At 50.5% G+C, this 26,918-nt stretch overlaps 1 protein-coding gene across 2 annotated transcripts; it reads right to left on the bottom strand.

The window, feature by feature from the left end:
• Positions 1-138: 138 nt before the first annotated feature.
• Positions 139-26,550, bottom strand: LOC147638661 (uncharacterized). Of its 2 annotated transcripts, XM_086798612.1 has the most exons (12): positions 26,143-26,550; positions 25,548-25,992; positions 24,403-24,563; positions 23,473-24,271; positions 23,048-23,108; positions 22,246-22,954; positions 22,043-22,120; positions 21,776-21,962; positions 21,524-21,622; positions 21,359-21,425; positions 21,097-21,262; positions 301-1,591 (listed from the first exon to the last, which is right to left on the bottom strand). In XM_086798612.1, exons 2-12 carry the CDS (start codon positions 25,593-25,595, stop codon positions 883-885), a joined length of 3,084 nt encoding a protein of 1,027 aa, XP_086654738.1. In that variant the 5' UTR covers positions 25,596-25,992; positions 26,143-26,550; the 3' UTR covers positions 301-882. The 2 variants fall into 2 exon arrangements, with proteins under 2 accessions (XP_086654737.1, XP_086654738.1); XM_086798611.1 differs by having other exon boundaries at positions 139-1,591; positions 22,246-23,108.
• Positions 26,551-26,918: the final 368 nt, after the last annotated feature.

Below are 26,918 nucleotides of genomic sequence, written 5' to 3'. Positions count from 1 at the left end.
TCTCTCTCTCTCTCTCTCTCTCTGCTTTGCCACCCACCAAATGAGTATGGCAAATGCCCCAATTCTGAGATGTGGCGAGCCCACACACCAACATCAAATTTGGTACATAGCCCAACACCATAGCTGTGAGCACATACGTAAAAAGGTGAACACTGACATTATTTGTACACAAGCCCTATTTCTTCTAGTACAAAGGCTTCTGTCATTTTTAGTCCACACACTTTCGTTCAATATCCTCCTTCAAAATTAATACTGAAAGGCAAGCATGCTTAACGTCTCGTCTTGTTAATTTGAAGCCACCAGCAAGAAGTGAATGGATTACCCTCATTGCTGCAACCAAAGTTCCTTGAGGGCAAGGACACTGAGACCCCCACATATCTTGAGCACAGGTGTACATCGAATATCCGTTCCGCACATCATGCATGATGCAACAAGAGCTGCAGAAGACTTCAAAAAGCTTGAAAAGCATGATAAGGGAACTTAGCGTGCATCATCTGATCTTTTCTTAACAAAACAGAAAATGACCGGTCTCGCTTCCAAGTCTCCAGCTCCCAGAGCTCTTTTCTAAAGCCCAACTGAGCAAACCAGCTCAATTTATGTTACCATGGCAATAGCAACGATTAGCTTCTTTAAGCAAAAATGGCTAGGCATGTGTTGGCAAATGAGAAGTGATCTCTTTTGGCTTTAGAACCTGCTTTCAGTGGACAAATTCCGCAACCTCAGGTTGATATAAGGACTGTAAAAACAGCTGATACAGCAAGCTTGCACGCTCCTACCTCGCAAGCAGCTGGAAAAAAATCTTTGAAGCTGCAATTTCTCTTTCTTGTCCCACTCGTTCCAACCATTTTGCCTGTGAAAGTTGTGGATACTCAGCTTTCAGACTTAGCATCTCTTCCCATTGACCTGCTCATGGACAGCAGAATATGGACTGGGCGGCACAGATGGAATTGACTGCAAAATGAACTTCCGACCACTTCTCATGCCAGGAGATCGTAATCCTCGATGCAATGCTTCCCTTAAACCTCGATGGTGAGGAGGAGAGACTCTCTTCTGCTTTGGTGAGCTTGTTTTCAAGAGGCATACTGGGGGACAAGCAGGTTCTGGATCTTTCAAAAATTCAGGTGTGATATCATCTTCTGCAGACCCCACAAACTTCTGGCGAAAACCCTCTGAATCTTCATAAGGAGGCTTATGGCCCAAACCACAAAGAGGTGCAGTAAAAATGGGAGTCATGGGGGTGCTCTGCAAATTCACTGGAGTCTGAGAATCGTAACTGTTGATAGATGAATGAGAAGACTGATGCCGAGATGTTGGCGATGAGCTTCGAGCCACTTTCACATCATTTCTTACAAAGCCAGTGCCAGAGCTTAAAAGGTCATTGCACTGCTGCCCATTGAAGGATGGAGAAGAATCAGCCCCATCCACCATAGATGCGGATGGTGGGGTTGGTCGGAGAGGAGCTTGAGGTAGAGGAGTAAGAGTGCAGATATCACCCAGCCCATCCCAACGAGGTGAAAACTGACCAATCCTTGACTCGTAAGAAAAACGTCTTTTGCTAGCAGATCGGGACATCATCCAGGACCTATTCTGCCTGTAGCCAGTACAATACAACCATCAGCATTAAAACCATTCATCCATATATACATCAATCAACCCATTTAAAAGTACAAATCAGAGTACAACAACTAAGCCCAAATAAACCAACATTGCCTAAACAAAAGCTGACTGGACTGCCCTACCTCTCTACTCTCTTTCCATCCTCCCATCTATCCGCACACCTCTCCTTCTAAGCTGCTTGCTCTCGCTTTCAGCTGAACTGCTCTCCCATCTAGTTGCACCCAATCCATAGCTCTTTGTTGAGTTTTTTGCTGCCTTTCCCACCTGCTTCTAGGGTCAACACTTCCCCTTCTCACTTACCCCTTTTCTTCTCAGGGGTGCCTCTGGCACCAAACCTGTGTCGGATATCCTGCGCCCTTGAGAAGCTACTCATAGCCTCCGCCATGAACAAAAAGAGAAATGAGGCTAAGAAACAGCCCCGATAGACCAAATCCGGCCTTCATAAAGTCCCAACAGCACTAAAAGATAGAAACCGTCAAGCCATCCTCTCCCGGCACTTTCTGCAAAAGAGAGCTGAGAGCTCACTCCAGCTCATCATCCAAGAGAAAGGTCTCCAAGGAGGAGCTTAGTGTTGGAAGACAACAGCACCGGTATGCTGCACCCTCAAGGCAAAACCTTCTATCCTAGTCATGCAGATAATCTTGTGGAATGGCCACGGACCAAAGGCAGCCAGTCGGCAGCCTGTAGGTACCCCATCTGTAGTCGGCCAGAACTAGGTGCCCTAGAGCACCAGTCGGCCAGCATGGCACAGGGCTAAGTCAGCCAGGCTTGGGACAGCAAAGCGCAGCATTTAATGCTGTTTAAAACAGCATTTTTGTCCATAATAAACAGGCTGACAGGGTATGAAGTTCCTCGTCCTTGCATTGGGCAGTCATATCGCTTGTTCTCAAGCATTGTACAATATTCTCCAAAGAATTAATATAAGCAAATACTCCTGCTCGTAACGGGGGCCCTTCAGTGGGTAATTGGGACCCAATACTGTGTCGTCTACTTCACTTCTATTCTCTTTTCTCTCTCTACTCTATGAATTGGATGCTAAAGACCTCACCACATAAAGGTATAAAGAAGGCCCTGTTGCGTGTTACTAGGATCAACATTGGTATCAGAGCATCAGGTTGGTAACCCAACTCGGCTACCTAAAGAAGTGAGAGCATCCGGTGGATGGTAAAGCTGCAGTCTCGAAAAAACACCCAAGCCTCCACCATGTCGGGAGAGAAATCGCATCAAGAAGTTATGGAGACACAACGTTTCCAAAGTGACACACCAAAAAGTACACTTCCGCCAAGCAAAGAAGAGCTCCTGAGAATAATGGAGCAAATAAATTCATTGAAGATGCAGCTTACCGCAGAAAAAGAGAAGCCCAAAGAATGCCTCTCAAATATGGCACAAATGTTCTTCAATCTGGAGGAACAAAGAGGAAAAGACGATGAAAGACGTGAAGAAGCAAGAAAAGCAGAAGAAGAAAAAAGTAAAGAAGAACAGAGACGTGCGGAGAAACAAAGGGATAAGGAAGCCACACGCAAATATGGGATAGACTAGCGCCATCGAGAAGCCGCCCGACCGAGAGTTTCAACAAAGATTCAATTGGGAGGCTATGCAAATCCAGCATCAGCAAACGATGGCACAGATTCTAGCATCCCTCCCCAAGACGGCTCAGAATACCTCGTCCTCCACCACCCCTACCACCACCGTCATACAAACCTCTCCAAATTTTAGTAAGTATGATGGTAAGTGTGATCATGCTGTTGTTACTTAGTTTATTCATCAGTTTGAAGCACATTTTCTAGATCCACAAGACAAAGTCCATGTGCCAGCACCCCAACTTACTAGGGAAGTTGTTACTTGGTGGCAACATTGGTCATAACTTCACACAAACCCTCTCATAGGCCAATTTGATTGGGCTACTTTCGTGGTGGCTGACCTCAAGGCCCGTTTTCTTCCACCACAATATATGACCAATCTTGAGGACCAGTTTTACAAACTCACTCAGGGTGGTTTCCCTATTTTGACCTATTTCAATAAGGTCATTACCTGGCCCAGCAGTTGGGCATCTCAAAAGAAGATAAGCTCAAGCAATTCATTATAGGTTTAGACACAAATATTAGGTACCCAGTTAGGAATTTTGAGCCTCAAACTTATGCACGAGCACGGACCCTCACTCAAAATCAGGAATTAATGCTAAACGGCAATAAGCCCAAGCAAGTTCAGTCTAATCCTAAGCCCAAGTAGCCATCATCTACCCAGTAGTCATCTACCAAGGTAAGGGGGCTCATAACAGGAAAGACCAAAAGGACCAAAAGAAAAATTCTCAGGGTCAATCGGGCAATAAGAAAGATTCTACACCCAAGAAGACTCCCGAGGAAAAAGCTAAGGAGGACATCACTAGTGGTTACCTCCAGCCAGATGAACAAACACGATACAAGACAGAGAACCGTTGTTTCTTCTGCCACACTGTGGGACACGGAAAAAAAGATTGCACTAAGTTTCAAGCTGAAAAGTCTACCAAGGCATCCACTTCCATAGTAGCGACCATAGCATCTCCATCCACACCTCCACCATCAACCTCTAATGCCGGTCAGCTATTGCCCGCTTTGAATTCGGTGCTACCAGTGGTATTTGATGATAAGCAGAAGCATGAGACTAAGTGACAGACGAAGGCTCTCATTTGTGGCTATGGCACTACAAGGGGGCAGCAGTTCATTGTCCTCTTCAACATGGGCAATTCTAAGGATGCCATCTCTCCGCACTTGGCAAACAAGATGAGCTATACCTTGGTTCCTTACCAGTCAGATGTCGGCAGATTTACACCTGGTCTACGTACACATATCTCTCATAAAGCTCAGCAGTTTGAGTTTCAAGTTCAAAGGGCAACATTCCAACGGGATTTCATTGTTTCCCCTCTTTTAGGGTGTGACATAATCCTCGGGATCTAGTGGTTTAGAGAGTATGCACGTATTCTTGATTGGAGGTAGGACACTTTTACCGTTGTTGAAGTTTTTCCTGAGCCCATTGATCATAGCATTCCTAGAATTCCACTCATTTCCACATTCACGCCCAATGAGCCATAAGAAAAGAAGCAGAGTGTGCGTTGCTATATGTCCACTCTCAATCTAATGCAGTTCAAATAACACCTGCAGTGGAGCAACGGCTGGATGGTCTTTTGTCTCAATACAGCAACATTATGCTACAAGATGACCTCCCACCCAGTAGATCTGAGGACCATCGCAAAGAGTTGGTTCCTGGTTCAACGCCTCCCAACAAGTTCCCCTACTGTCTTTCCAAGGCCTTGGAGAGCGAGCTGGAGCATCATTTATCCTAGCTACTCCCATCTGGATTTATCTGGCCTTTCTTCTCCCCATTTGCCGCTCCCATCCTGTTTGTCCAAAAGAAGGATAAGACCGCACACTCATGTGTGGATTACATGGCGCTAAATAAGATAACAATTAAGAATAGATTCCCCATGCCCAGAATAGACTACATCCTGGAACGACTCAATGGTGTAAAAATTTTCTCTAAGATAGATCTTAAGAGTGGCTACCATCAAGTTCGGATCTTTGAGGCCGACGTTCCAGAAACCGCCTTCACGACCGAGCACGGCCACTATGAATTTGTGGTGATGCCTTTGGAGTCTGGACTCTCCAACGCACCATCGACGTTCATGTCTTGGGTTTTTTAGGATCTAATTGGCAAATGCATCTTCATCTTTTTAGATGACATCCATATCTTCTCAGGGAGGACTACAAAGCAACATGAGCGAGATGTGGCTCAAGTTTTGCAACTTCTGCAAGACAATGAGTTGTTTATTAATTCCAAGAAGAGTGAGTTTGGAGTACTGGAAATCCATTACCTAGGATACATCATCAGTTCATCATGTATTAGCCTCAATCCTGAAAACTTAAAAGGTACAGGCCATTCTCAGTTGGGATATTTCCCAAACGGCCCAAGAAATCCGCTCATTTGTGGGTCTTTATCAAGTGTGCAACACGCATATGGACAAGTTTTCTGACCTTGTACCACCTCTCACCGCAAGGACGTGAAGACTCGTCGTCAGAAAGTGTCCATCACCGGCAAGGCTTTAGATGTCAAAATACGCAACGGAGATGATGACCAAATCTGGGAACACGAGAGCAAACGCAATGCAGAAAAAAACAGCACAAGAGAGGGAGAGAGATAGAGGCGTGTAACTCTGCTCTATATACACAAAGAAGATCCCGTATACAAGACACATGTGACAAGGGACTAGGGGGCCATTTTATATGGCCCCCATAGTGCAGTCGGCCTGTTTCAGAGGCAGCCGACTGGCACTAAGCCTCCACGACCAGCCAAAAAAACAATCGGCTAGCTGCAGGGGTGTCGACCAGCACATGTGGGAGGTCGTGGACATGAAGCAAAACAATCAGCCAGCACCAGCATGTACAAATGCAGTCGGCCAGCATCAGAGGTCCTCCTTCCACCACAGGGCTGCCACCCAAGCCACAGAAAAATAGGGAAAAATGGGGGAAAAGTACGGAGAGTGGGGAAAAATGAGAAAACACCTACAAGGGCGGGCATACCCACAACAAAGGCCCTGGTGTCTACAGAAAGACAGGAGATGACTTCTAACACCCCCTCTCAACTCCTAGCTGTGAAACCAACCACAGGAGCTGGGGTGCCGCCTGAGCAAATCCTGAGATAGCGACTGTGAAGAGGTCCACCGTATTGTCCTCCGTCGAACAGAACTCTAGCAAGATGTCATCACAGCAATGATCTGTTCACGAACAAAGTGCCTCTGGATGACCATGGGTTCCTCCAGTGGAAGCCCAATCCTGCAATGCAACCTCTGCAACCTCTGCAACCTCACCACCTCACAAGCAGCATCACAAGCAGCCCGGTACTCTGCCTCTGTCGACGACAAGGCAAAAGATGACTGCCTCTTACTGCTCCATAAAACTGCTCCTAGGCCTGAAGTAGATCTCCTTGTGTCCGGATCTCCTCCCCAAACTGAGTCACTCCAACCGTGGAGTCGGACTCCATCAATCAATCCCCTTCCTGTGTAAAAGAGTCCATGATCCTTCGCATGCCGCAGAAACCACAGGATACACAATCCTGCCTCCCAAAGAGTCATCTGCAACCATGAGCTCGACTGCCTCCTCTCAAGAAGCTCCTGTCCAATCCGGTATCCACCAACCAAATCAATGGACCATTCTGCTTCCGAGTCAAAGAGACATCACACTGCTCACAAGGATCAACACCTCTTACGGTGGAAAGCCAAGTCCTGGAAACCTGCTGAAGACCACGCAAGCAAGGCCTTCTGAAACCTATTGACCACTCCCTCTGAATCCGAAACCACAAAGCCTGGAGAATCCACCTCCTTCTGCAAGTAATCAACTGCCACCTGCTTGGCTTTCCGAGAGGTCCCCGTGGAAAGAACATCCTCATCTACAAGAGTTTCTTTGTCCCGAATGCTACGAGACATCAGAGCATAAGTTACCTATTCAGTTTCCTCTGACTGACGAACACAAGAACCACTAACATCAGTACTGGTGGAAAGTTCCTGCCAACTGCTGCCATCAACTAGCAAGCTATCCACCATCTGGTCCCGGAAAGCCTGTACCTGCAGCGTATCCACACTTAAGTGGCCATTACCAGACTGCCACTCATCACAAACCTGAGGACCTGGGAGAGAGAGTGCTGAAAGCTTGTAAACTCCATTCTCCACTCCGCCTTCCCAAACCACCTGGCCTATTGCTTTGTCCCAGAGTCTGGAGAGCAACAAAATGCTCATCAAACTCCACCCGTACGCCAGTCTTGCAAACCTGATGCATTGACAATAGATGAAAACCAAGTGACGAAACATACAACACTTGGGAGGAATGCTTCCCCCCTCTGCCCATCGGGAACTATCTCCAACCTGCCCTCACTGTGAACTGGGATAGTGGATGTATCCACAGTAAGAATGTGACCAAAATACCTGCAGAGATCCTGTAAATTTGAACGGGAAGGAGTCATGTGCCTGGAAGCACCACTGTCTAGGATCCACTCCCAAGTATCCATTGCAGAGAATCCTCCAACCTCCTCCCTGCCTGAAGAAAATGAAACATCGGTGTCCATCACCTCCAAGTGCACAAAAGCCAGAGTCTTCATGATTGCTGCTGAGGAATCTTCACTCTTCTTGGTCTTCCGCTTGGGACACTGCCTCCAATAGTGGCCTTTCTCGCCACAATCATTACAGGTCCTCTCTGCCTTAAGTTTCTCACGGTCAGCAAACGGACTTCTTCTCAGAAGACTTCTCCGATGAAGCCTTCCCTTTGCCCATGTTACGGCCTTTCGACCTTGGCCAATTAAGGCCTCCGAACCTCCACCCTGAGGAGGGTTTGAGAATCTTTCCTCCTGGTCCAAGACCATGGGCACAAGCTCCTCCCACGTGATGGTGCTGAGCCTGCCACTGGTAATCAAAGACGAGTAAAATGTTGAGTACTGAGAGGGCAAATGCGACAGCAACGTTATGGCCATGTCCTCTGACGATATCTCCTTCCCAACCTGAAGAACTTCCTGCTGAAGAGCCTGCAGCTTGTTAATATGCTCCCGCATCGTCAACGACTTTGCAGGGCTCATAACCCACATCTGTACTTCCAAGGAAATCCTCTTCATGGGCGATACCCTGTTGTAAAGAGAAGCCAAATGCTGCCATATACCTCTGGCCAACGTCATATGCTTTACATGATTGATTACCTGCGGTGTGCAGTTGAGGAAGATAAACGAACGGACCCTGGCGTTGACACGATCCCACATCTGTGCATGTGCCTCTCGGTCCTTTCAGATCGACAGTAACTTCCCTTCCTCTAATTCCGGTCGTGGAACCCCAACAACGATGAAATCAGCAAGGTCGTAAGACTCTAGAACAGATTCCATCATAACCTTCCATATGCCGTAGTTGTTCCCGTCCAACTGACGGTCCACCGGGAACGTGGGGAGTGTAGGGATCTTCACATGCCTCTCGGCCATCTCTAACAGATCTGCCACTGCGGGGATGTACTCTGAAAAAGGGTGGGTGGGTAGGAACAAAGAAGAACTTATTCCTACAAGTGGCTGTCCAACAAATCAGCCCGCCGTCCTCTTGCTTCTCCTCTTCCCAAACAGTCCCGTACAGTCCACCAATCAGCAACACAACAGTCCCCCTCTTGCTCACACAAATCCCAAGAACTATCACGAGCCAACCGCACAAATCATCATCCACAAACGACTGTGATCTACGCCTGCGAGCTCCGCCTCCCCCCCTCCCGCTGCTTCTCGCCGTCGCGCCCCCCTCTCCCCCCCGCCTGTCCCCCGCCTTCTCCTCCGTCCTCTCCCCCGCCTCCTTCCTCGCACCCTTCCTCGCCATCTCTCCCCCGCCTTCTGCCTCGCATCCTCCCCCGCCATCGCTCCCCCGCCTTCCTCCTCGCATCCTCCCCCGCCTCCTTCCCCCCCCCGCCTTCTTTCCCCCCCCGCCTCCTTCCACGTTTCCTCCCCCGCCTTCTTCCTCGCTTCCTTCCCCCGCCATCTCTTCCCCCGCCTCTCTACCCCCCACGCCTCCTTCTCCTCCACCTCGCTTCTCTCCTCCGCCATCTCTACCCCTTCCGCCTTCTCCTCCGCTGCGCGGCTCTTCCCCCCTACCTTCTCCCTCTCCTCCCCTTCCGTCTCGCCCCTCCCCCCACCGCTAGCTCCCCCGCCTCAGCTCCCCCCTCCCCCCCCCGGGCCCCGCCCCCGCTATCCTGTAACCTTCCGCCTCTCCTCTTCCTCGCAAGGCTGTGTCCCTCCCGTTGGTGACCCCGGTTTCTGGCCTTTTCCCTCTAGAGGACTCCATGGTAGCCGCTCCGACTACCCTGCCGATTCCGGTCTCCGTCTGGAGTTCACAGCTGAAGATCATCAGTTGTTTGTTTCCACAGTATCCGCTCTTGAGGCCTCCTCCTTGGTCTGCAAGATAGTGGGTAGCCGTCCGATGCGGAGAGAGCTTCGCGACCTTCTGCAAGGCAGCCTTGTTGGCGTGCCTGCCAAGATCGTCAGCGTAGATTTTTTGGGACGTGGCTACTACCAGGTGGATTTCGAGTCCCCTCAGGCAGCTCAGATGGTGCTGGCTCGGAGCCCCATTGCCCTCCGCTCTTCCCGGGCGTTCCTGGCGCGATGGACTCACGGTTTCGACCCCGCTTCTGACCCGCTAGCAGGCGCGACAAGTTTTCTCGTCACTATCTGCTTTCCTGGACTCCGTAGGGAGTACTTGCCCCTCTTGTCATCCATTGGCAAGGCGTTCGGGCAGGTGGTGGAGACGCCTCAGACAGCGGCTTCAGTGATAGCTCGGGCAGCAGGACTCCCGGCCATTCGTGTTGTGGTTCCGTCACCGGAGTCCCTCCCGAAGACGATCCTCCTCCCATGTCTTTCTGGAGGACATCTGATACAGCGCGTGGAGTATTCGGGCCTCCCCGGCCAGTGCTACACCTGTCAGGAGATGGGCCATCTCACACGCGCCTGTCCCCGCAAGGGGGTTCATCCTTCACGCTATGCCGCCTCTGGACCCCCTGCAGGAGACCCGAGGGGTGGCCATCCACCTCAGAGACCGGACATCCCTGGCTCGCCTCAGCAGGCGCCATCATCTGACGAGCAGGCCTCGGTGGAGGATGCCGCGCAGACCCAGGAGGCTGGCGGATGGCAGGAGGTTCGCCGGCAGACGCCCGGCCCGCAGGGACCGTCGCAGACGCCAGCAGGCAGCACAGGCTGGCGGACAGGCGACTCCGGCTGGCGTCCAGGCACCTACCCGCACTTATGCTCCAGTCAGGGATAGGCGGCCAGCAGGTCCCACCCCGATGGACGAGGATTCAGACTCAGTGCCCGTTGAGGACGCCGGTGGAGCCTCCCACGTGGAGATCCCGCTCCCGCCTCCCCCCGCGGGGGGCCCCGCCCCCTCCATGGAGCAGATTCCTGAGGATCCTGGGCCGCACTCTGCGACCCCCGGCTCCTCTTCCCCTCACCCAGAGAGCACTCCTTCCACCCCCCCCCCTCCCCCCCCAGCCCCCCCCTCCCGCCTCCCCCGGCGGCCCCCCCTGACACCTATCCCCTGGCAGACGCCTCTCCATCCTCTCCTCGCTCTCCTCCCTCCTCTCCGCGAGCCCCCATCCCTCCCTCGGCCTCTCCAGGATACTTCGCCAGACCCACCACTGCCCCGGGGCAGCGCAGCTGGGTAGGCCAGAGTTCAGTCCAGCGGCTGTTCCACCGCCACTCCGGGCCGGTGGAGATGGCGATCCTAGCTTCGCCCGCCACAGTGTTCTCTCCAGCCTCCCCTGGGGGGCCCCCGCGAGTGATGGGGCTCCCAGTGGATTACGGTTTTTTCAGGTGTCTCCAGCTGGATGCTGGCCCGTTCGAGACACTGGTCGCGCCCTTGCGAGTTTGCGTGGTGTGCCATCCCTCTCGTTCTCCTTCAGTGGTGAGCAGCATGGTGGCCTTCTCCTTTCCTCTCAGTGTTGCCCCAGACACAGCATGGGATTGCAACTCTGTAGAGGAAGTTTTGCGTGATCAGATACTAGAGTTTTCTCACCACTTCAGTGACTTGGGGCTCACGGACTTATTGCAGACCCGATTACACTCAGCCCGCATGAGCTTGTTTGGTATAGGAGATTGGCGGGCGGATCCGGTCCACACCTCAGTTGAGGCGGTGCTACTGATTCTCCTCCATGCCGCCCCGAGGGTGCAACCTACCTTTAGATACATATATGTAGAGGATTGGTCTCACGCCTATGCCCTGGACAGGGCGAAGGCGGAGTGGGGCTGGACACAGAGACAGGTCACCCTCTTTTTGGAGAGACTCCGCACCCGGACAGACAGTGACTATTCTCCCTCCAAGCCGGCGCCCAAGACTCACAGAGTGGAGGGCAGATCATCCGGGCCGGCTGAGAGGGGTGAGCCAGTGGTTGGCGGCTGCTTCACTTGCCATAGCTCATCCATGAGGATCCTCTCATGGAACATCCAGGGTCTCGGTGGACATCGCTGCTACATTGGTCGGGGCAGACTTCGCCAGGAGATCCAGAGGGCTCTCGTTGGAGGACCCATAGATATCCTTTTCATCCAGGAGCACCACCTTTCCGCCGGGCGTACCCGCACCTGCGGGAAGATCTTGCCAGGCAGGAGTCACACTTTTTGGTCACCGGCATATGGCTCCCAGGGGAACCAGGGTGGAGTATGCATCTCAGTCAGCGAGCAGCTTCTATCCGAGGTTGTGGATTCTGGCACTCTGGTCCAGGGTCGAGCGCAGTGGATCATCCTTCGGGTTGGGGAAGACCGCATTGGCTTCCTCAACTTCTACGCCCCTAATGGGGCGACCGGGAGAGCCGAGTTCTGGAGCACCATTAGGCAGTCCCTCCCCTTGGCAGACCACTGGTGCCTAGGGGGGGATTGCAACATGCTGGAGGATGCAGAGGACAGGATGGGGGGCAGCCAGGAGACCATTCATGGGCCGGAGCTCGCTGCCTAGGAGGAACTAGTGCTGCAGGTGAGAGGCCAGGATCCATGGACTCTCCCGGAGTTTGGCAAGTTGCAGGGGAGTTTATCTTTCTCGCGCTCGGATAGACGGGCCACAGGAGTTAACCTTTCCCGCATCGACAGGTTCTACATTGATGAGTGGGCTTGTGATAGAGGTGGCACTGTGGGCATACTTGCAGGCTCCTCGTTTTCAGACCACTTTCCAGTGCTTCTCCAGATCGAGGACCCTACGAGAGGAGAGCGAGGCCAGAGCGTCCGGATTCCAGATTGTCTCATAGAGGAGCCCGAGATTGCGACCAGAGTTGAGCAGGTCTGGCAAGAGCTGCAGTTCAGGAGAGGATCGGCAGCCAGCGATCTTGCCAGGAGCTTGCAGGAGATCAGTCGGATGCTCAGACAGGCTGCCCTGGACCGTCTGGAGGCCTTCAGAGAGCAGGAGAGGAGCCTGCGGAGGAGTCTAGCGTCCCTTCAGAGACTCCAGGAGAGGGATCCTACGAGCCCTTGGATCTCATAGCAGATGGAGTCAGCTCGCACAGAGATCAGATCCATCGAGGAGAGGAGGGTGGAGTTCCGATTCCATGCTCGGGCTTCTTTTTGGACTCAGGCTGGAGACAGAGTGACTCGAGATTTCTTTGAGGCGACAGGGCCTCGCTTCAGACGAGAGGGTCTCAGACGTCTTCGGCAGGCTGATGGCCAGGTTGTGGTGGATCCCCCCAGGGTTCGGGCGATAGCCACAGATTTTTACAGGGATCTGCTCTCTGCTGAGCCAGCAGATGACAAGGTGAGAGAGGCTCGGGAGGCAGTCTGGCGCTTCACGAGACCGGTTGTGCCGGCCCATTTGCAGCACTCCCTTCTCTCCCCCTTCTCGGATACGGAACTGGAGGAGGCTCTTCAGGCACTTCCTCGGGGCAAATGCCCAGGAGAGGACGATCTCTCAGTGGCTTTCTTCCAGAGGTACTGGGGTCTCTTACATAGGGGTTTCAGATTGGCATTCCAGGAGATTATGGAGTCGGGAGTCATGCCGGACAGCATGGCAAAGGGGTTGATTCACTTGATCCCCAAAGAGGGAGGAGACAGACTGGAGATTAGACAGTGGAGACCGATCACCTTGCTAGGCACGGCCTACAAGGTCCTAGCTAAGGCGATCAGCAGGCGGCTTCAGCCTCACCTTCCAGACATCATCCACTCCACGCAGACAGGCTTCATCCAGGATAGGAGCATCCTGGATAACATCTTCTCTTTCTGGGAGGCTACGGCTTTGGCTAGATTTCGGCAGGAGGATCTGGCAGTGCTCCTTCTCGACTTCGAGAAGGCATATGATCGGGTGGACTGGGCCTTCTTGGAAGGCACTATGGAGAGGATGGGCTTCCCCCCTCAGTGGATCCGTGGGGTCTCTGCACTCTACACATCGGCTCATAGCCAGGTGCTGATACAGGGCGTGCGCGGAGAGAGGTTCCAGCTCTCGCGCTCGGTGCGGCAGGGGTGCCCCTTGGCACCCTTTCTTTTTCTTTTTGTGGCGGAGGCCATGAGCACTTTTTTGACGACACAGGATACAGGTTTGCGGGGCCTCCAGCTCCCCATCCGCACCTCGGAGGAGCTCCTAGACTCGGAGTTTGCGGATGACACTGCTGTCTATCTTCAGGGAGGAGAGGAGAACCTCTGCCGCTTCGCCTCAGCCATGGATAGGTTTTGCAGAGCTTCGGGCGCTTTGATCAACTGGCACAAGTCGTGTGGGTTGTGGGTCAGTTCTATGCCCCCCCCGACCTGGAGGCCAGTTGATGGTTTTCAGTGGCTGCCCCCCGGCACTACAATGCGCTATTTGGGATGCTATGTGGGCATTGACATATCTCCGGAGCAGCAGATAGCCCCCCTTCTTCTGAGCATTCGGAAGAAGCTTCTGTATTGGAGTACCGCTCGTTTATCTCTGGCTGGCCGAGTAGTGGTGGCCAACCAGGTTCTGCTTGCTACCATGTGGTACATCACTTCTTGCTGGGCCTTCTCTCGGGCGTGCATTGGCCAGGTGCAGAGGCTCATCAGGAACTTTCTTTGGTCCGGTGGCGACGGGCGGCCCGCCAGGGCCAAGGTGGCATGGGCTATGATCACTCAGCCGAGGGAGAGAGGCGGCCTGGGCATTGTTGATCCTATTTGCCAAAGCCGAGCTTTGCTTGGCAAGTTGGTGGTTCGTGGCCTCCTACCAGGCGCTGAGCCGTGGAAGGAGTTTCTTGTTTCCAGGATGCTCAGCCGCACTCCTTCTCTTAGCGGCCCCTGGACCCCAGCATCAGGTGGATCTTTACAGAGCAGCGATCCAGAGGAGTGGGCCTTGGCTTCGAGGAGCGTTTTGCAGCTAGCCTTCTGAGGGCCTGGGTGCATCTGAGGCCGTCACTCTTCCAGACTCCCCCGGGCACCGATGAGGAGCGCCTGAGGCAGCCATTGATCTGGAACCCCTTGATCCGACTTCCCGGTGGCCATATGGTTGGATCGCGGTCTCACGTGTCGTGGGGCCCGTTGAGCTCCGGCCCAACCCAGTCCTTAGACGACTGGATTTGTTTTCAGCAGCTGCCTCTAGAGGCTCAGGAGAGGAGACTCAGTGGGATGAGGGGCAGAGAGTTGATGAGACAGGACATTGAGGCGGCCATCCCCCGGGAGTGGCGGACCCCAGTACAGGACCCTCCACCTCCACAGTGGATGGGCGTCTTTACTCGGCATGAGATCCTTCTAGCGGTCTGTGGCACAGCGGAGAGAGCCACCCCACTCACTTTCGAGGTGGGAGAGGGTGGCCAGCTTCAGAGGACACGACTAGATTTGGATGAGCTCCAGGGTTGTATTTTTCAGAGGGTGCGGGTGGTCGGCTTTCATCAGAGACAGTGGCATGTAGACCCCTCACCGGCCTCGATAGGGGAGGACTGTTCTTGGAGATTATGGGCTTGGGACAGCAGGCCTCTTATTCGCCTTCAGTGGGATCCAGGTGAGTGGTTTTGGCGAGATCCCTACTCGGCCCCTACCAGCCCAGGCATCCCCTTTTTTCAGTACACAGCGAGGCTGGGGCGGCGGATTCAGAGGCACAGGATAGCGAGCACCCCGGCGGCGGCAGAGCATTGGCGGCGACAGGGACTCTCCCCTGCCTTTCTTAGGGACTTCTGGCAGCGCCTTTGGGCCAGCTTCCGGCCCCGGAAGGTGACGCTTTTTCTCTGGCTCACAGCGCATAGAGGACTGGCTGTGGGGGCTTGGCTAGCTTTTGGCAGACACCCAGCGTCCTGCCCTCGGGGCGGCCATGCACAGGAGTCGCAGCGGCACTGCTTATGGGATTGCCCACAGGCACAGCAGGTCTGGCAGCGCGCTCTCAGGATGGTTTTTGCTGGCTCGCCACGTGAGATGCTGGTGACGTGGGGTGCGGTGGCTTGGGCCACGGACAGCGGCCCGGCCCTTGGATACGAGGACGTCCCTGGCAGTGCGACCATCCAGGTCTCTGACAGGGCGATGGCGGTGGTTCCGACGCCAGACTTCTCTTAGGCAGTCCCTCAGGAGGGGGACGAGCACAGATGGGAGATGATCAGCAGCATGACGGCTTGGCACATATGGAGAGCCCGATGCAGGGAGGCCATTGACCGCCAGGCGACTCCACCGGCGGAGGTCATACAGGCCCTCTGGGTGGACATCATTCACACCCTGAGAGGACACTGGGGGAAGCTTCAGGGCGACTCGGATCGCATGAGAGGTCACCGCAAGGCTTTCCTCCGCACTTGGCAGCCTGGCCCTTTCCTCATCTCGTGAGGGGCGAGGATGTCACTTGGCACTATAGGCCTCCAGTTTGGCTTTTCTCACCTCCCACATGTACTACTAGGTCGCCCCCCCCAGAGAGCGGCCAGCCACGGGGGTGGAGCTCAGGTGTTCACTGTGTGTTTTTTATCCCTCCTTGTGAGGTGAGCTTTGTAGCCTTATGGCGTTTTCTCATTAACTAATAGAAGGATCGTTTTTCTGAGAAAAAAAAGAACTATCACGAGCCTAGGGCTCTGATACCATGTCAGAATATGCAACGGAGATGATGACCAAATCTGGGAACACGAGCAAACGCAATGCAAAAAAAAACAGCACGAGAGGGAGAGAGATAGAGGCGTATAACTCTGCTCTATATACACAAAGAAGATCCCGTATACAAGACGCATGTGACAAGGGACTGGGGGGCCATTTTACATGGCCCCCATAGTGCAGTCGGCCAGTTTCACAGGCAACTGACAGGCACTAAACCTCCACAACCAGTCAAAAAAACAATCGGCCAGTTGCAGGGGTGTCGACCAGCACATGTGGAATGTTGTGGACCTAAAGCAAAACAATCAGCCAACACCAGCATGTACAAATGCAATCGGCCAGCATCAGAGGTCCTCCTTCCACCACAAGGCTGCCACCCAAGCCACAGAAAAATAGGGAAAAATGGGGGAAAAATACGGAGAGTGGGGAAAAATGAGAAAACACCTACAAGGGCAGGCATACCCACAACAAAGGCCCTGGTGTCTACAGAAAGACAGGAGATGACTTCTAACATTAGAGACATTCCAAGCAATGAAGAAAGTTGCCTTTGAGTCACCAGTTTTGAAGTTGGCATCATGGATGATCCTTTCGGGGTGATTACCGATGCCAGTAACCTAGCCATTGGAGTTGTTCTTTAGCAAGATGGTAGGCTAGTGGCTTATTATAGCTGCAAGTTGAATAGTGTCGAAAAGAATTATTTAGTTTATGACAAAGAGCCTTTGGAAGCGATGATGTAACATGCGGAAGCTTCGGAGAAGATCGGTAACTTCAATGCTCAGAAATCAGCACTCTTTTCGCGACGGAATTAACGCACAAACTGAATGAAGATGTACAAAAAATAGAGAGAGAGAGAGAGAGAGAGAGAGAGAGAGATATGAAGAGGACACAGTATTGGGTCCCAAATACCCTCTGTAGGGCCCCCAAATACCCTCTGTAAGGCCCCCACCACGGATAGTGTATTTGCTTTATTAGAATGATGTAAATCTGAAAAGAAAATACAAAAATCTTGACCTTTCTTGGCTGAGAAAACTATGCCCTTGACCTGCAGTCCTTCACCCCTTTGCTTTAACAACTCCTTGGCTTGTCTAGCCCTTGTTTGCCTTGGCTCTTGGTGAAAAATGAGATGAAACAATGGGATTGTGGGCTCCCTATTTATACTACTCCATAAATAGCAGTCGGCCAGCTTAAGTCCAGGCAGCCAGCAATAATCATGTCCCACGATTGATAAATCAGCATTAAATGCTGGAAAAATCAGTAAAAATGCTGCGCATCTCTGATTTGGCTAGCTGGCACTAGGCGCCTGAGTTCCAAGAGGCTGGGCACTGATTTTGCAAGTCCCTTGGGGCTGGGCAGCCTGTATGGGCTGCCCCATACTTGCCCTACACCCCTCCTAGGGCTGGATAACCAGTCGGCTACCCTTGGCTTGCCCCTAGGGCTGTCCTACAACCCTCCATGGCCTACCCATGGCTGGTGGGTACAGCCAGGACCTTCCTAGCCCTCGTGGGGGTGGTTTCACACCGTCCCATGCCCACCCTAAGACTTGGGGTAGCCCTATGGGCTGGCCCCTTTTCCTATAATCAAACCTGGGGTAGCCCTATGGGCTGGCCCCTTTTCCTATAATCAAACCTGGGGTAGCCCTATGGGCTGGCCCCTTTTCCTATAACTAGCTACCCAATGATCTGGCATCCAGTACCATACCAAAAACACGGAATCCCTGACATCATTCCAAAGGGAGACTCACAACGCGGATTGGCACTATTTCATGTGCAGGACAGTGCAAACCTGACCCTGGACTCCTCTGCAGGACAATGCACACCTGACCTCGGATGACTGAGATGGATCCTTGGCTGACTTGTCCCAGACCGGGCTCACATGGGACCAGTTCACCATCCCAGGTCCTGCACCTTCTATACAGATATGTCTACGTGGCATCCAAGTGCGGGATGCACGTGAAATAACTCTCAGAAAGGAGTCATGTGCTTGGAAGCACCACTGTCTAGAATCCACTCCCGAGTATCCCAAACGGTGAGACTAATTGCCTCCCTACTCGACGAAGATGAAGCTCTAGTGTCCATAATCTCCAAGTGCACAAAAGTTGGAATCTTTGTAGCTACAGCAACTAAGATTTCTCGATGCACCACTGAGGACATTTCCTCCAATAGTGACTCTTTTGGCCACAATGGTTATAGGTCCGCTCGGCCTTCAAAGCATCACGCTCTGAGTCGGGCTTCTACTTCGCTAATGAAGACTTCCCTTTACCCTTGTTGTTGTTGTTGTTGCGGCCTTTCGACTGCGCTGGCCAATCAAAGCCTCAAAACCTCCGCCTTGCGGAGGGTTCGTAAACCGCTCTTCCTAGTCCAAAACCATCGGCACAAGCTCCTCCCATGTAATGGTACTGAGCCTCCCATTGGTGATCAAAGAAGAATAGAAAGCTGAGTACTAAGGGGTAAGATGAGACAACAAAGTAATGGCCATATCCTTTGAAGATATCTCCTTCCCAGCCTGAAGAACCTCCTACTCACGAGCCTGGAGTTTGTTGACGTACTCTTGTATCATCGAAGACTTTGCAAGATTAATCACTCGCATCCGCACTTCCAAGGAAATTCTCTTCATGGGCGATACTCTATTGTACAAAGAAGCCAAGTGCTACCAAATCCCTCGGGCTAGCGTCCTGTGTTTGATGTGGTTGATCACTTGGGGTGTGCAATTAAGGGAGATGAAAGAACGCACATGGGCATTGACACGATCCCACAACTGTGCCTGAGCCTCCCGCTCTTTCTTCATGGATAGTGGAAGCTCCTCCTCCCCTCCAACCACAATGAAATCAACCAAATCATAAGACTCCAAGACAGACTCCATCATTACCTTCCATATGCCATAGTTGTTCCCATCCAACTGTCGGTCCACCAGGAACATCGGGAGGGTGGGGATCTTCACATGTTTCTTTGCCTCTCGAGCAAATCTACCATCTGGGGGGTTTACTTGGTCTTGTGAAGGGACGGTGGGTGGGAAAAAAATGAAGAGGCTGCAAATAAATGCAAAGTGGCTGTCCAGCAGTGATGCCGCCTTCTACCTCCTCCACGGCCCGAACAGCCCAACAATACTCCAATCAGCACTAAAACACAGCAGTCCCGAATGCTCTCTCCGTCTCAGAATCTTCAAGCCACCTGGGGCTCTGAGATCATATCAAAATGAGCAGCAGAAATGAGACGAAGTACTGAGAGCAGAAGTACAGAAAAGAGAGGAGAGGGTGGTATAAACTCTACTATATACACCAGAATCCGATACAAACTGAGTGGGAGGCCAGGGCATGCTATATATACAAGAAGGGCAGCCAGTCAGCCAGTAGCAACTGGGCTGACAGTCCCCCTGATAGGCCCATGACTGGAATATGTCCAGTCGGCCAGCATAGTATGAATCGGCCAGCAGAAAAACACTAGTCGGCCAGGAGATACACGTCGGCCAGCAGGTACAGCAGTCGGCCAGCTCATATAGCCCCCCTACTCCTAGCGAAACTGGAAAAAAAACATGGACAATGAGGAAAAATGGAGAAAGCTCCTAACCGGCCGGGTACACCCACCACAACAGAGGCCCTCACTCCCTACTGAGTAGTATGGTCGAGACAGGAGATGACTACTAACAGGATGCACTTCAGGCCTTTCATTTGCAGGTTACAGCAGCAGCTCTCATACACAGGCATAGCACACAACACTCTTTTAACAGCCAGATCGCTGTAGATTTTGGAAAAACACATGGCTGCCTGCAAATCTGCACTCCTTGCCCATGATGGAGACGGGCTTCATAGTAGAAATCACTTCACTTCTGCAAGGATGGACGAGCCGAGTGCTGTGCAAGGAGATTGGGAATGATGGCACCTTTTTCTTTGAGTCCCAATCAGTGCAATTGAGTACATGAAACATCAAAACGTGTCATTGTCTATGGTTTTGATTCTGGCATCTGCCGAGTGCATTGGATCTGCTAAAAAAGGGTTTGGTGATCCATATGAGCAAACGCACTTGAGGATGGGGTTTTTGTCATGACTTTTAGAAGGGATTCTGCCAGAAATGTTGTAGCACACCTGTAAGATCCTGGCTGGGCACAGCCATAGTCAAGTTGGTGGGCAGCTGTGTACGCAGCCATGCCAAACAGAAGAAGGCAGACAGGACAGCTAAGTGTGGACCAATCAGGCAGGTGTAGCCAATCAGGTGTCTGGTTGGGCAACAACAGGCCTATAGCATGGAGCCTTATATAAATAAAGGCCCCAGCCCTCCACTCAAAAATTAGCTACAGGCCTTCACCTCTGTAGCAAGCAATCCACATGATTTGAAGGACCGCTGAACGGATCTCCCGCCAGCATTGGCCCTGAGCAGCGTTCATCTGCAAATTGTACTGAATTAAGATGTTGATCACCTTCTAAGAATAGATTAAAGACAATTTATTGTGATTTTTCATTGTTGATACAACTTTAGAGTAAGATACTTATGAATGATTGTGCTTTTTTCCAGTCTTCCGCTGTCCATATCTCTCTGTTCACACTTTCATTGTAACGATAGTCTTACATTTCAGGATGCAATGCAGGCACCTCACAAAAAGGGTACCCTATCGTAACAAGGAAATCTAGTTTCTTCTACTGAAGGTAACTCCACCCCCCCCCCGCCCCACAAAAAAAAGGCCCACCAGCATAAACTTCCATCAAAAGGTGAGCATCTCTACCCTCCCTGGAGGGTGTCATATCTGCAAACAACTGGGATTTGTCAGCCGTGCCTGCAGCACAATCTCAATAGCCGTTGCTAGACAAACAAATCCTTTGGTTCATGCAGGAGAAGCACCAGACTGTTTTTGCAGCATAGCCGCTGTGACACAAATGAGTTACTTGACAACACGAAAGTGTGCCTTCACCAACAAGACTGTCCAAAAATAAGCTATACTAGCAAAGCATGCATCGCAGAAGCAGTGGAAAGAGAAGTGTACCCTGCATATTGAAAAGAGGGAGTGATAGGAGACAAGTCATTCTGTTGCTGCTGCGATGCATGCAGGAGCTCATGGCTAAACTGGGATGTATCCATTTGTTCCTCTGTGGCCTCTTTTTCAGCCATAACAGCTTGATGAGTATCTTTGTCTTCAGAATCTTCAGAACCTACAAAAAAAGGAATCGAAATTTAATGGGGCTATAAGATGTAACACTGAAATATATTGCTTCACATGAAAATAGCTTGAGATGAGAATCTGTTACCTTCTTTTCTTCCGTACATGTTCTGGCAGTTTTCACACCTACAACCATCGGAGCAGCCAACGGCTGCCTGAAATAGATGCCAGCTAGAAACGTCAGAACTTGGTCATTTAAAATTTTCACGTTGTGAACAGCGCAGCTTTCATTGAGGATGTGTCTGTAACCTACCTGATAGCACTCGCAATACTTCTTCAAGCACTTTGACTTCTTGCAGTTACAGCCTCTCTTATGTCTTGCAGAAGCAGGTGTGTCACCACTAGTTTTTTCCTGTCAAACCATCAAGATGCTTCAAAGTCCACCAGGTAAATACTTACCAAGCCAACAGTAAAGAGATGCCATCTCCATGAAAGAATAGGTCAATACATTACAATATCAGTGTATTGAAACTATTGGAGCATCACCACACAAGCAGGTCTTTACCCCAGTCGTAGGAGAGATATCAGCCGCCAGTGCTCTCACAATCTTTGGTGCAAAGGCAAGTGGATTTCGAGACTCGATATGCTGCCGTGTTTCTAGGACCATGTCTTCAAACTCAGGCTTGTTGTAGCAGTCATGGCAAGAACAAGAATCTACACAATACACCCCAGCCGCAAAGCACTCGCAGTACCTGTAAAGAATCATGCACTTCCATATTCAAAGCAAAAAATGCAAGGTCTAGTAGAGCTATAGGATGATGGCATAACTTACAGCTTCAGGCATTTGGACTTCTTGCAATTACACCGTTTGCAACCATCTCCAGAATTTTCTGCTGTAGAAGCGGACTTTCTACACATTGCACACAGAAAAAGTCAGTTCATAACCTACTAAAATCGTCACCTAAGCCCATGTACTGAGTTCTACCTCTTCCTTGTATCTATAAGCAAACAAACTATACACAAGACTGTGAGTACCTTTTCTTCTTCGGGTTCTGAGGACTTTGGCCAGAATCTTCCTGCCCACCATCCAAGTTTGTTTTATGAAGTACATCTGGCAATAGCACCCTCTTGCGACCAAGAGGACTTGACTTCTCCTCCAGTCCACTCGAAGGCACAATCTCTTCCAGAACACAAGCCACAGATTCAGTGGCACTTATAATCTGTTCAGAATCTTCTGATTGCACCTCACATTCACCCATCTTTGTTTTATCAACAAGGGAAACAACCAATCCCTGTCTGAAACTGGCTGTCGATACTGCCTGCAAGCTATTCCCAGAGTTTCCAAGAGACAAGTTACCATGTTTGTCTTCTGAAATTCCTTGCAATCTAGATGGAGGTGTCACCCCTAAGACTGCATTTACCGACCTTAAAGATGCTGTGGAGGCACAAGCCCCATCAGTTTCCCTTGAAGACTGTAATAATGACATGCTACCAGTGAGACTATTCAGATGTAAACCGATACCAGATGGCATGCTAGCCGGGACAGGAGAGGTTCCCGATGGTGGCCGTGTCCCATGCAACTGGCTGTCCAGATTCGCTCGTGTACAGCCTGAGTCCTTCAAGGATGAGCAACACGAAAGCCTTAGCATCGAAGTTTTTACATGAGTAGGCATGGAGTCACTGTTTGTTACACCAGATGTTGCTAAGGCACGTTCCCTCAGTACGGTAAGATGAATACTTGAATCTGAGATACAGGCAGGACTGCTTTGAGACCTGGTTTTTATGCTCGAGTACATTGATTTCAATGAAGAGGTGGTGCTCTTGCTTTTCCACTTACCCTCTGAAACCTCAAAATCTAAGCAACGCCTTCGAAGTCCACGCTGAACAGGAAAATTGACCTGAGCACACACAAATTATCCTTTAAAAAATTGCATCCGCATGGATGCAATCGCTCGTCTTCAAGCAAGATGATAAGTTAGCTTTCACACTGACATCATCTTCCCAAGTCCTTTCTGAAAAGATATTGGGTTCATTCATCTTCACATTCCACCAGCCTAGGATCATATATAAACTATTATGCTTGCAACGTTGCTTTGCTTATGGTTTAGCCCTTAAGCATACATTGATGCATGAGTCCCTTTCCTTGCAAACATCATCAAAAAGTGGCTTCGGCTAGCACTACATTGTTTTCCTTCAAGTTTACATAAAAATTAAACGAGTTAAAAACTAAGTGCCTCAAAATTACAGGGAGGTCTATCTTACCTTGCTGGCGGGTCCCTCTTGTTGATCACCAGAAGCATCTGCAATCTTACTTGCCACAGAATTGGTTGTCATTTGAGTAGACAAACAGTCCATTTCTATCTCCTGAGCCTCCTCATTCACAGTTTTGCTAAGTGAAGACATATAACCCGTCATGTGCTGGATGGACAAGTCAGACAAAGTGGCTGACACCTGATTCTGCCAATCAGCTAGGCTTGCATGTGGAAGAAGAGGTTTGTCAGCACCTACGGACAACAAAAACACAAGATCTGAGGTGTCCTGATCAAGTTCCAGAAGTTCCTTATCATTTTTGCTTCCCTGAACGCTCAGGTGGACTGCTTTGAAGGACTCCATTAGTTGACTGCCCTGCACAACTTCTGTGTTCCCCTCCAAACTGGCCCTTCCCTCCTCCTCCTCGTCTTCTAAGAGCTTGTATAGCACATCAGGTGAAGCAGCAGTCCCCTCTTTAGCAAGTAAGTCACACCGTCCCAAATCCCTTGCACTTGCGACATCCTCAGGGTTAAGTCTACTGGCTTTTACTTTTACTTCACAAACTGAAGGCAATCTAGAGGAGCTTGCTGTATTTGGTTCAGCTTCCATGGGCTCGGCAAGATATTGCTCCACAAGTTTAGAGGGACTATTGCAAGGAGAATCAAGTGTTTGATCCTTCTCTTGCTTGTCCCTGCCCTTCCTGACCCTTCGACCCGAATACAGAATAACCCGCCTGTTTTCAGTCTGTATGCTGGCCTGGCAGCTTCCTGACTGAGTTTGTACATGGCCAAAATTGCTATTAGACTGACTCCTGCAGTGAAAGTAGCAGATTGCACATGACACAAGCAAGAAAGAGACCCAAAGGGCTTAATATACTTCTCTATGAACAAATTTACATGTACCATTATAGTAATGATAGCTTATAAGCCAAACTTTACTCACCTTTGGAGTGAATTGGAATCCCTTTGTGAGTCAACCCTTGGGGTTACAAAGACAGCAGGAGGAGGAGGGAAACTAAGCTCCGAAAAAGTTTGTGCCACATGCATAGATTTCACTGGCTTAATAGGAGAAAGACTGCACAGAAAGTTGAAAATTGGGGACCCCTGCAAAAGGCAAACTCGTGCTTTAAAAGGCATGATGGTTGCCATAGTTGCATCAACATGGCATTTTCATAATGAAAACTCCATGTGTGCGTTTGTACATGCGCACAAAGAATGGGAGACTTGCAAGCTGATTAACACATATGAAATTAGCTCACTAAGGAGGAAAGCCACTTTTTAATATAGCATTTGCATGTTGTATTGATAGGCATGCCATAACACTTCAAAGACTTGGCTCACATTACATGCAAATTGCACAGTTTGAAGGCCACCATTATTCACATCTATCCACATGCACTTTTTGTCATAGCCTGGCATGCATGCATGCATGCCAACGTGCGCATGCATGCGTGCGTGCGTGTGTGTGTGTGTGTGTGTGTGTGTGTGTGTGTGTTCATTTAGGAGGGAAGCCACTCTATAGTTTGGCATTTGCGTGTTCTGTTGATATGCATGCTGTAACACCTCAAAGACTTGGCTCACATTACATGTAAGTTGCACAGTTTGAAGGCCACTATTATTCACACCTATCCACACACACTTTTATCATAGCCTGGCTAACAATCTCCCAAATAAAGCAGAGAAGCTTAAAGCAAATGCCTATGCATGTTGATTATCTGGCATGATGGCATGGCGTATTGATCCATATGAATCTTCTGATTGCCGACTCATGCAATTGTATATAAGCTGTAATGAGCAAGTGCTGTGTCATACATGGTAACTATGGTTTGGCCTCCATCTGGGGCCAGACTGGGTGGCAAACCCAGTCTGGGTGGCAAACCCAGATGCCCGCCTCCTTTTCTAAACTGTGCCTTAGTGACGACCACTGATATTACTTACTGAACATGCCAATGTGTTGAACCTTCAGCATGGAGACATGTAAAAGACCCGTATCACACACTATGCAAGCAACAGACAAGGACATCAAACACTATAAATATATATAAACAAACTGGCAGCAGCACCAGATGAGAACATCAAATACAGCACCTGACCCTCTGCTGTAGCGACCATTGGGTTTCTTTCTGGAGATTCCATCAGCACACTGGTAAAATGCCTGCTACAGACAGAACGCTGTCAAACAAAAAAGGTGCGCCCAGTGACCCTCAAATGCTTGCACTGATCTAGCCCCTTTGTCCACGGAAAACCCTATCTTTTGTCTGTCATTGAGGGGATCCCTCTGCTAGGCTTCGTGCCTATGAAAACAGAAAAACAACTTGAGAATATCTGTAGGAGTGCTGCGGGTGAGAGCAGCCGAAACCGTCTGGTTCGTTTCAAAGGGAAGGACGACCGCCATTTTCGAGCTTCTTAGCGGAGAAACCCCAGAAGAGCATGGCAGTGACCGATCCAATTCGCAACGATGAAGAATCGTTGTCCAGACCCCTCCGGAGATTCAACCCCGCCTTCCTTTGAGGCAACAGTTCAGAACCTTTACCTGCAGAGAAACGTGCACACCAAATTAGGGCTTCCAATGCACGAAAATGATTTGTCCGCACCGAGAACACCACCCTTTTTTCCATCTGCAAAGGCAAGAAAATGCACCGATCAAGAAGAAGATCCATGCACGGAAAAGCATGTAACTGACCTGGTGAAGAGTCCATAAACTCGAAAACAGGCATGAGAAGATATCAGAGCAGGTACAGGCGATAGAGAAAAGCGCCCTCTTCTGATACGGGCGCAGGGCGCGGAGACAGTGAGGAAGCCAAACAAATTGCAATGCTGATGGAAACTTTCAGCAAGCAAACTCTGGCTATGGTGATACAGAATCACACCGTAAGGAAAGAGAAAAAGGGGGGGTCGAGCTCAATCCGGATATGGCTATGGCTACGTTTTGGCGAGCTGTGACACGGGAAAACGAATCAAAAGCGCGCGGGAAGGAGGAGAAGAAGACGACACCTGGTGTGTGCGTCTTCACCCTTGTTGCTTTTTGGTCCCCTTATCCCAGATTCCAGTGCCCTTTAAAGCGTTGGTTTTATGTGCCTAGCTCGTCAATGCTTTTTTCCGCATTTGTTTGCTTCTTCTTGTTCTTCTTTAAAGTGAGGACACAACTTTTTCATGTCTTTCTTTAATCCAAAGAGGAGCTTTTTGTACACCCAATCCAAGTGGCAAATGGTGGAGTGTGGTGGTATGCGAGTGGTATTGTTGCTCCATTGGTGGAGTATGGTGGTCGACTAGGTATTGTAATCCCCTGCGCAATCCAAGTGGCAAATGGTGGAGTGTGGTGGTCGACCAGTGGTATTGTAAACAGCGGTCGTCCTCCATCGGTGGAGTGCGGTGGTCGAATAGTGGTATTGTAAATATCTATACGAGTGTGGTGATCGACTAGTTCCATTGATGGAGTGTGGTGGTCGACTAGTGATA

The sequence above is a fragment of the Cibotium barometz genome, chromosome 5, assembly GCF_041138505.1.
Source record: "Cibotium barometz isolate CiBa-2024 chromosome 5, ASM4113850v1, whole genome shotgun sequence".
Lineage (NCBI taxonomy): Eukaryota > Viridiplantae > Streptophyta > Polypodiopsida > Cyatheales > Cibotiaceae > Cibotium > Cibotium barometz.
This window is presented reverse-complemented; position numbering and strand designations above follow the sequence as displayed.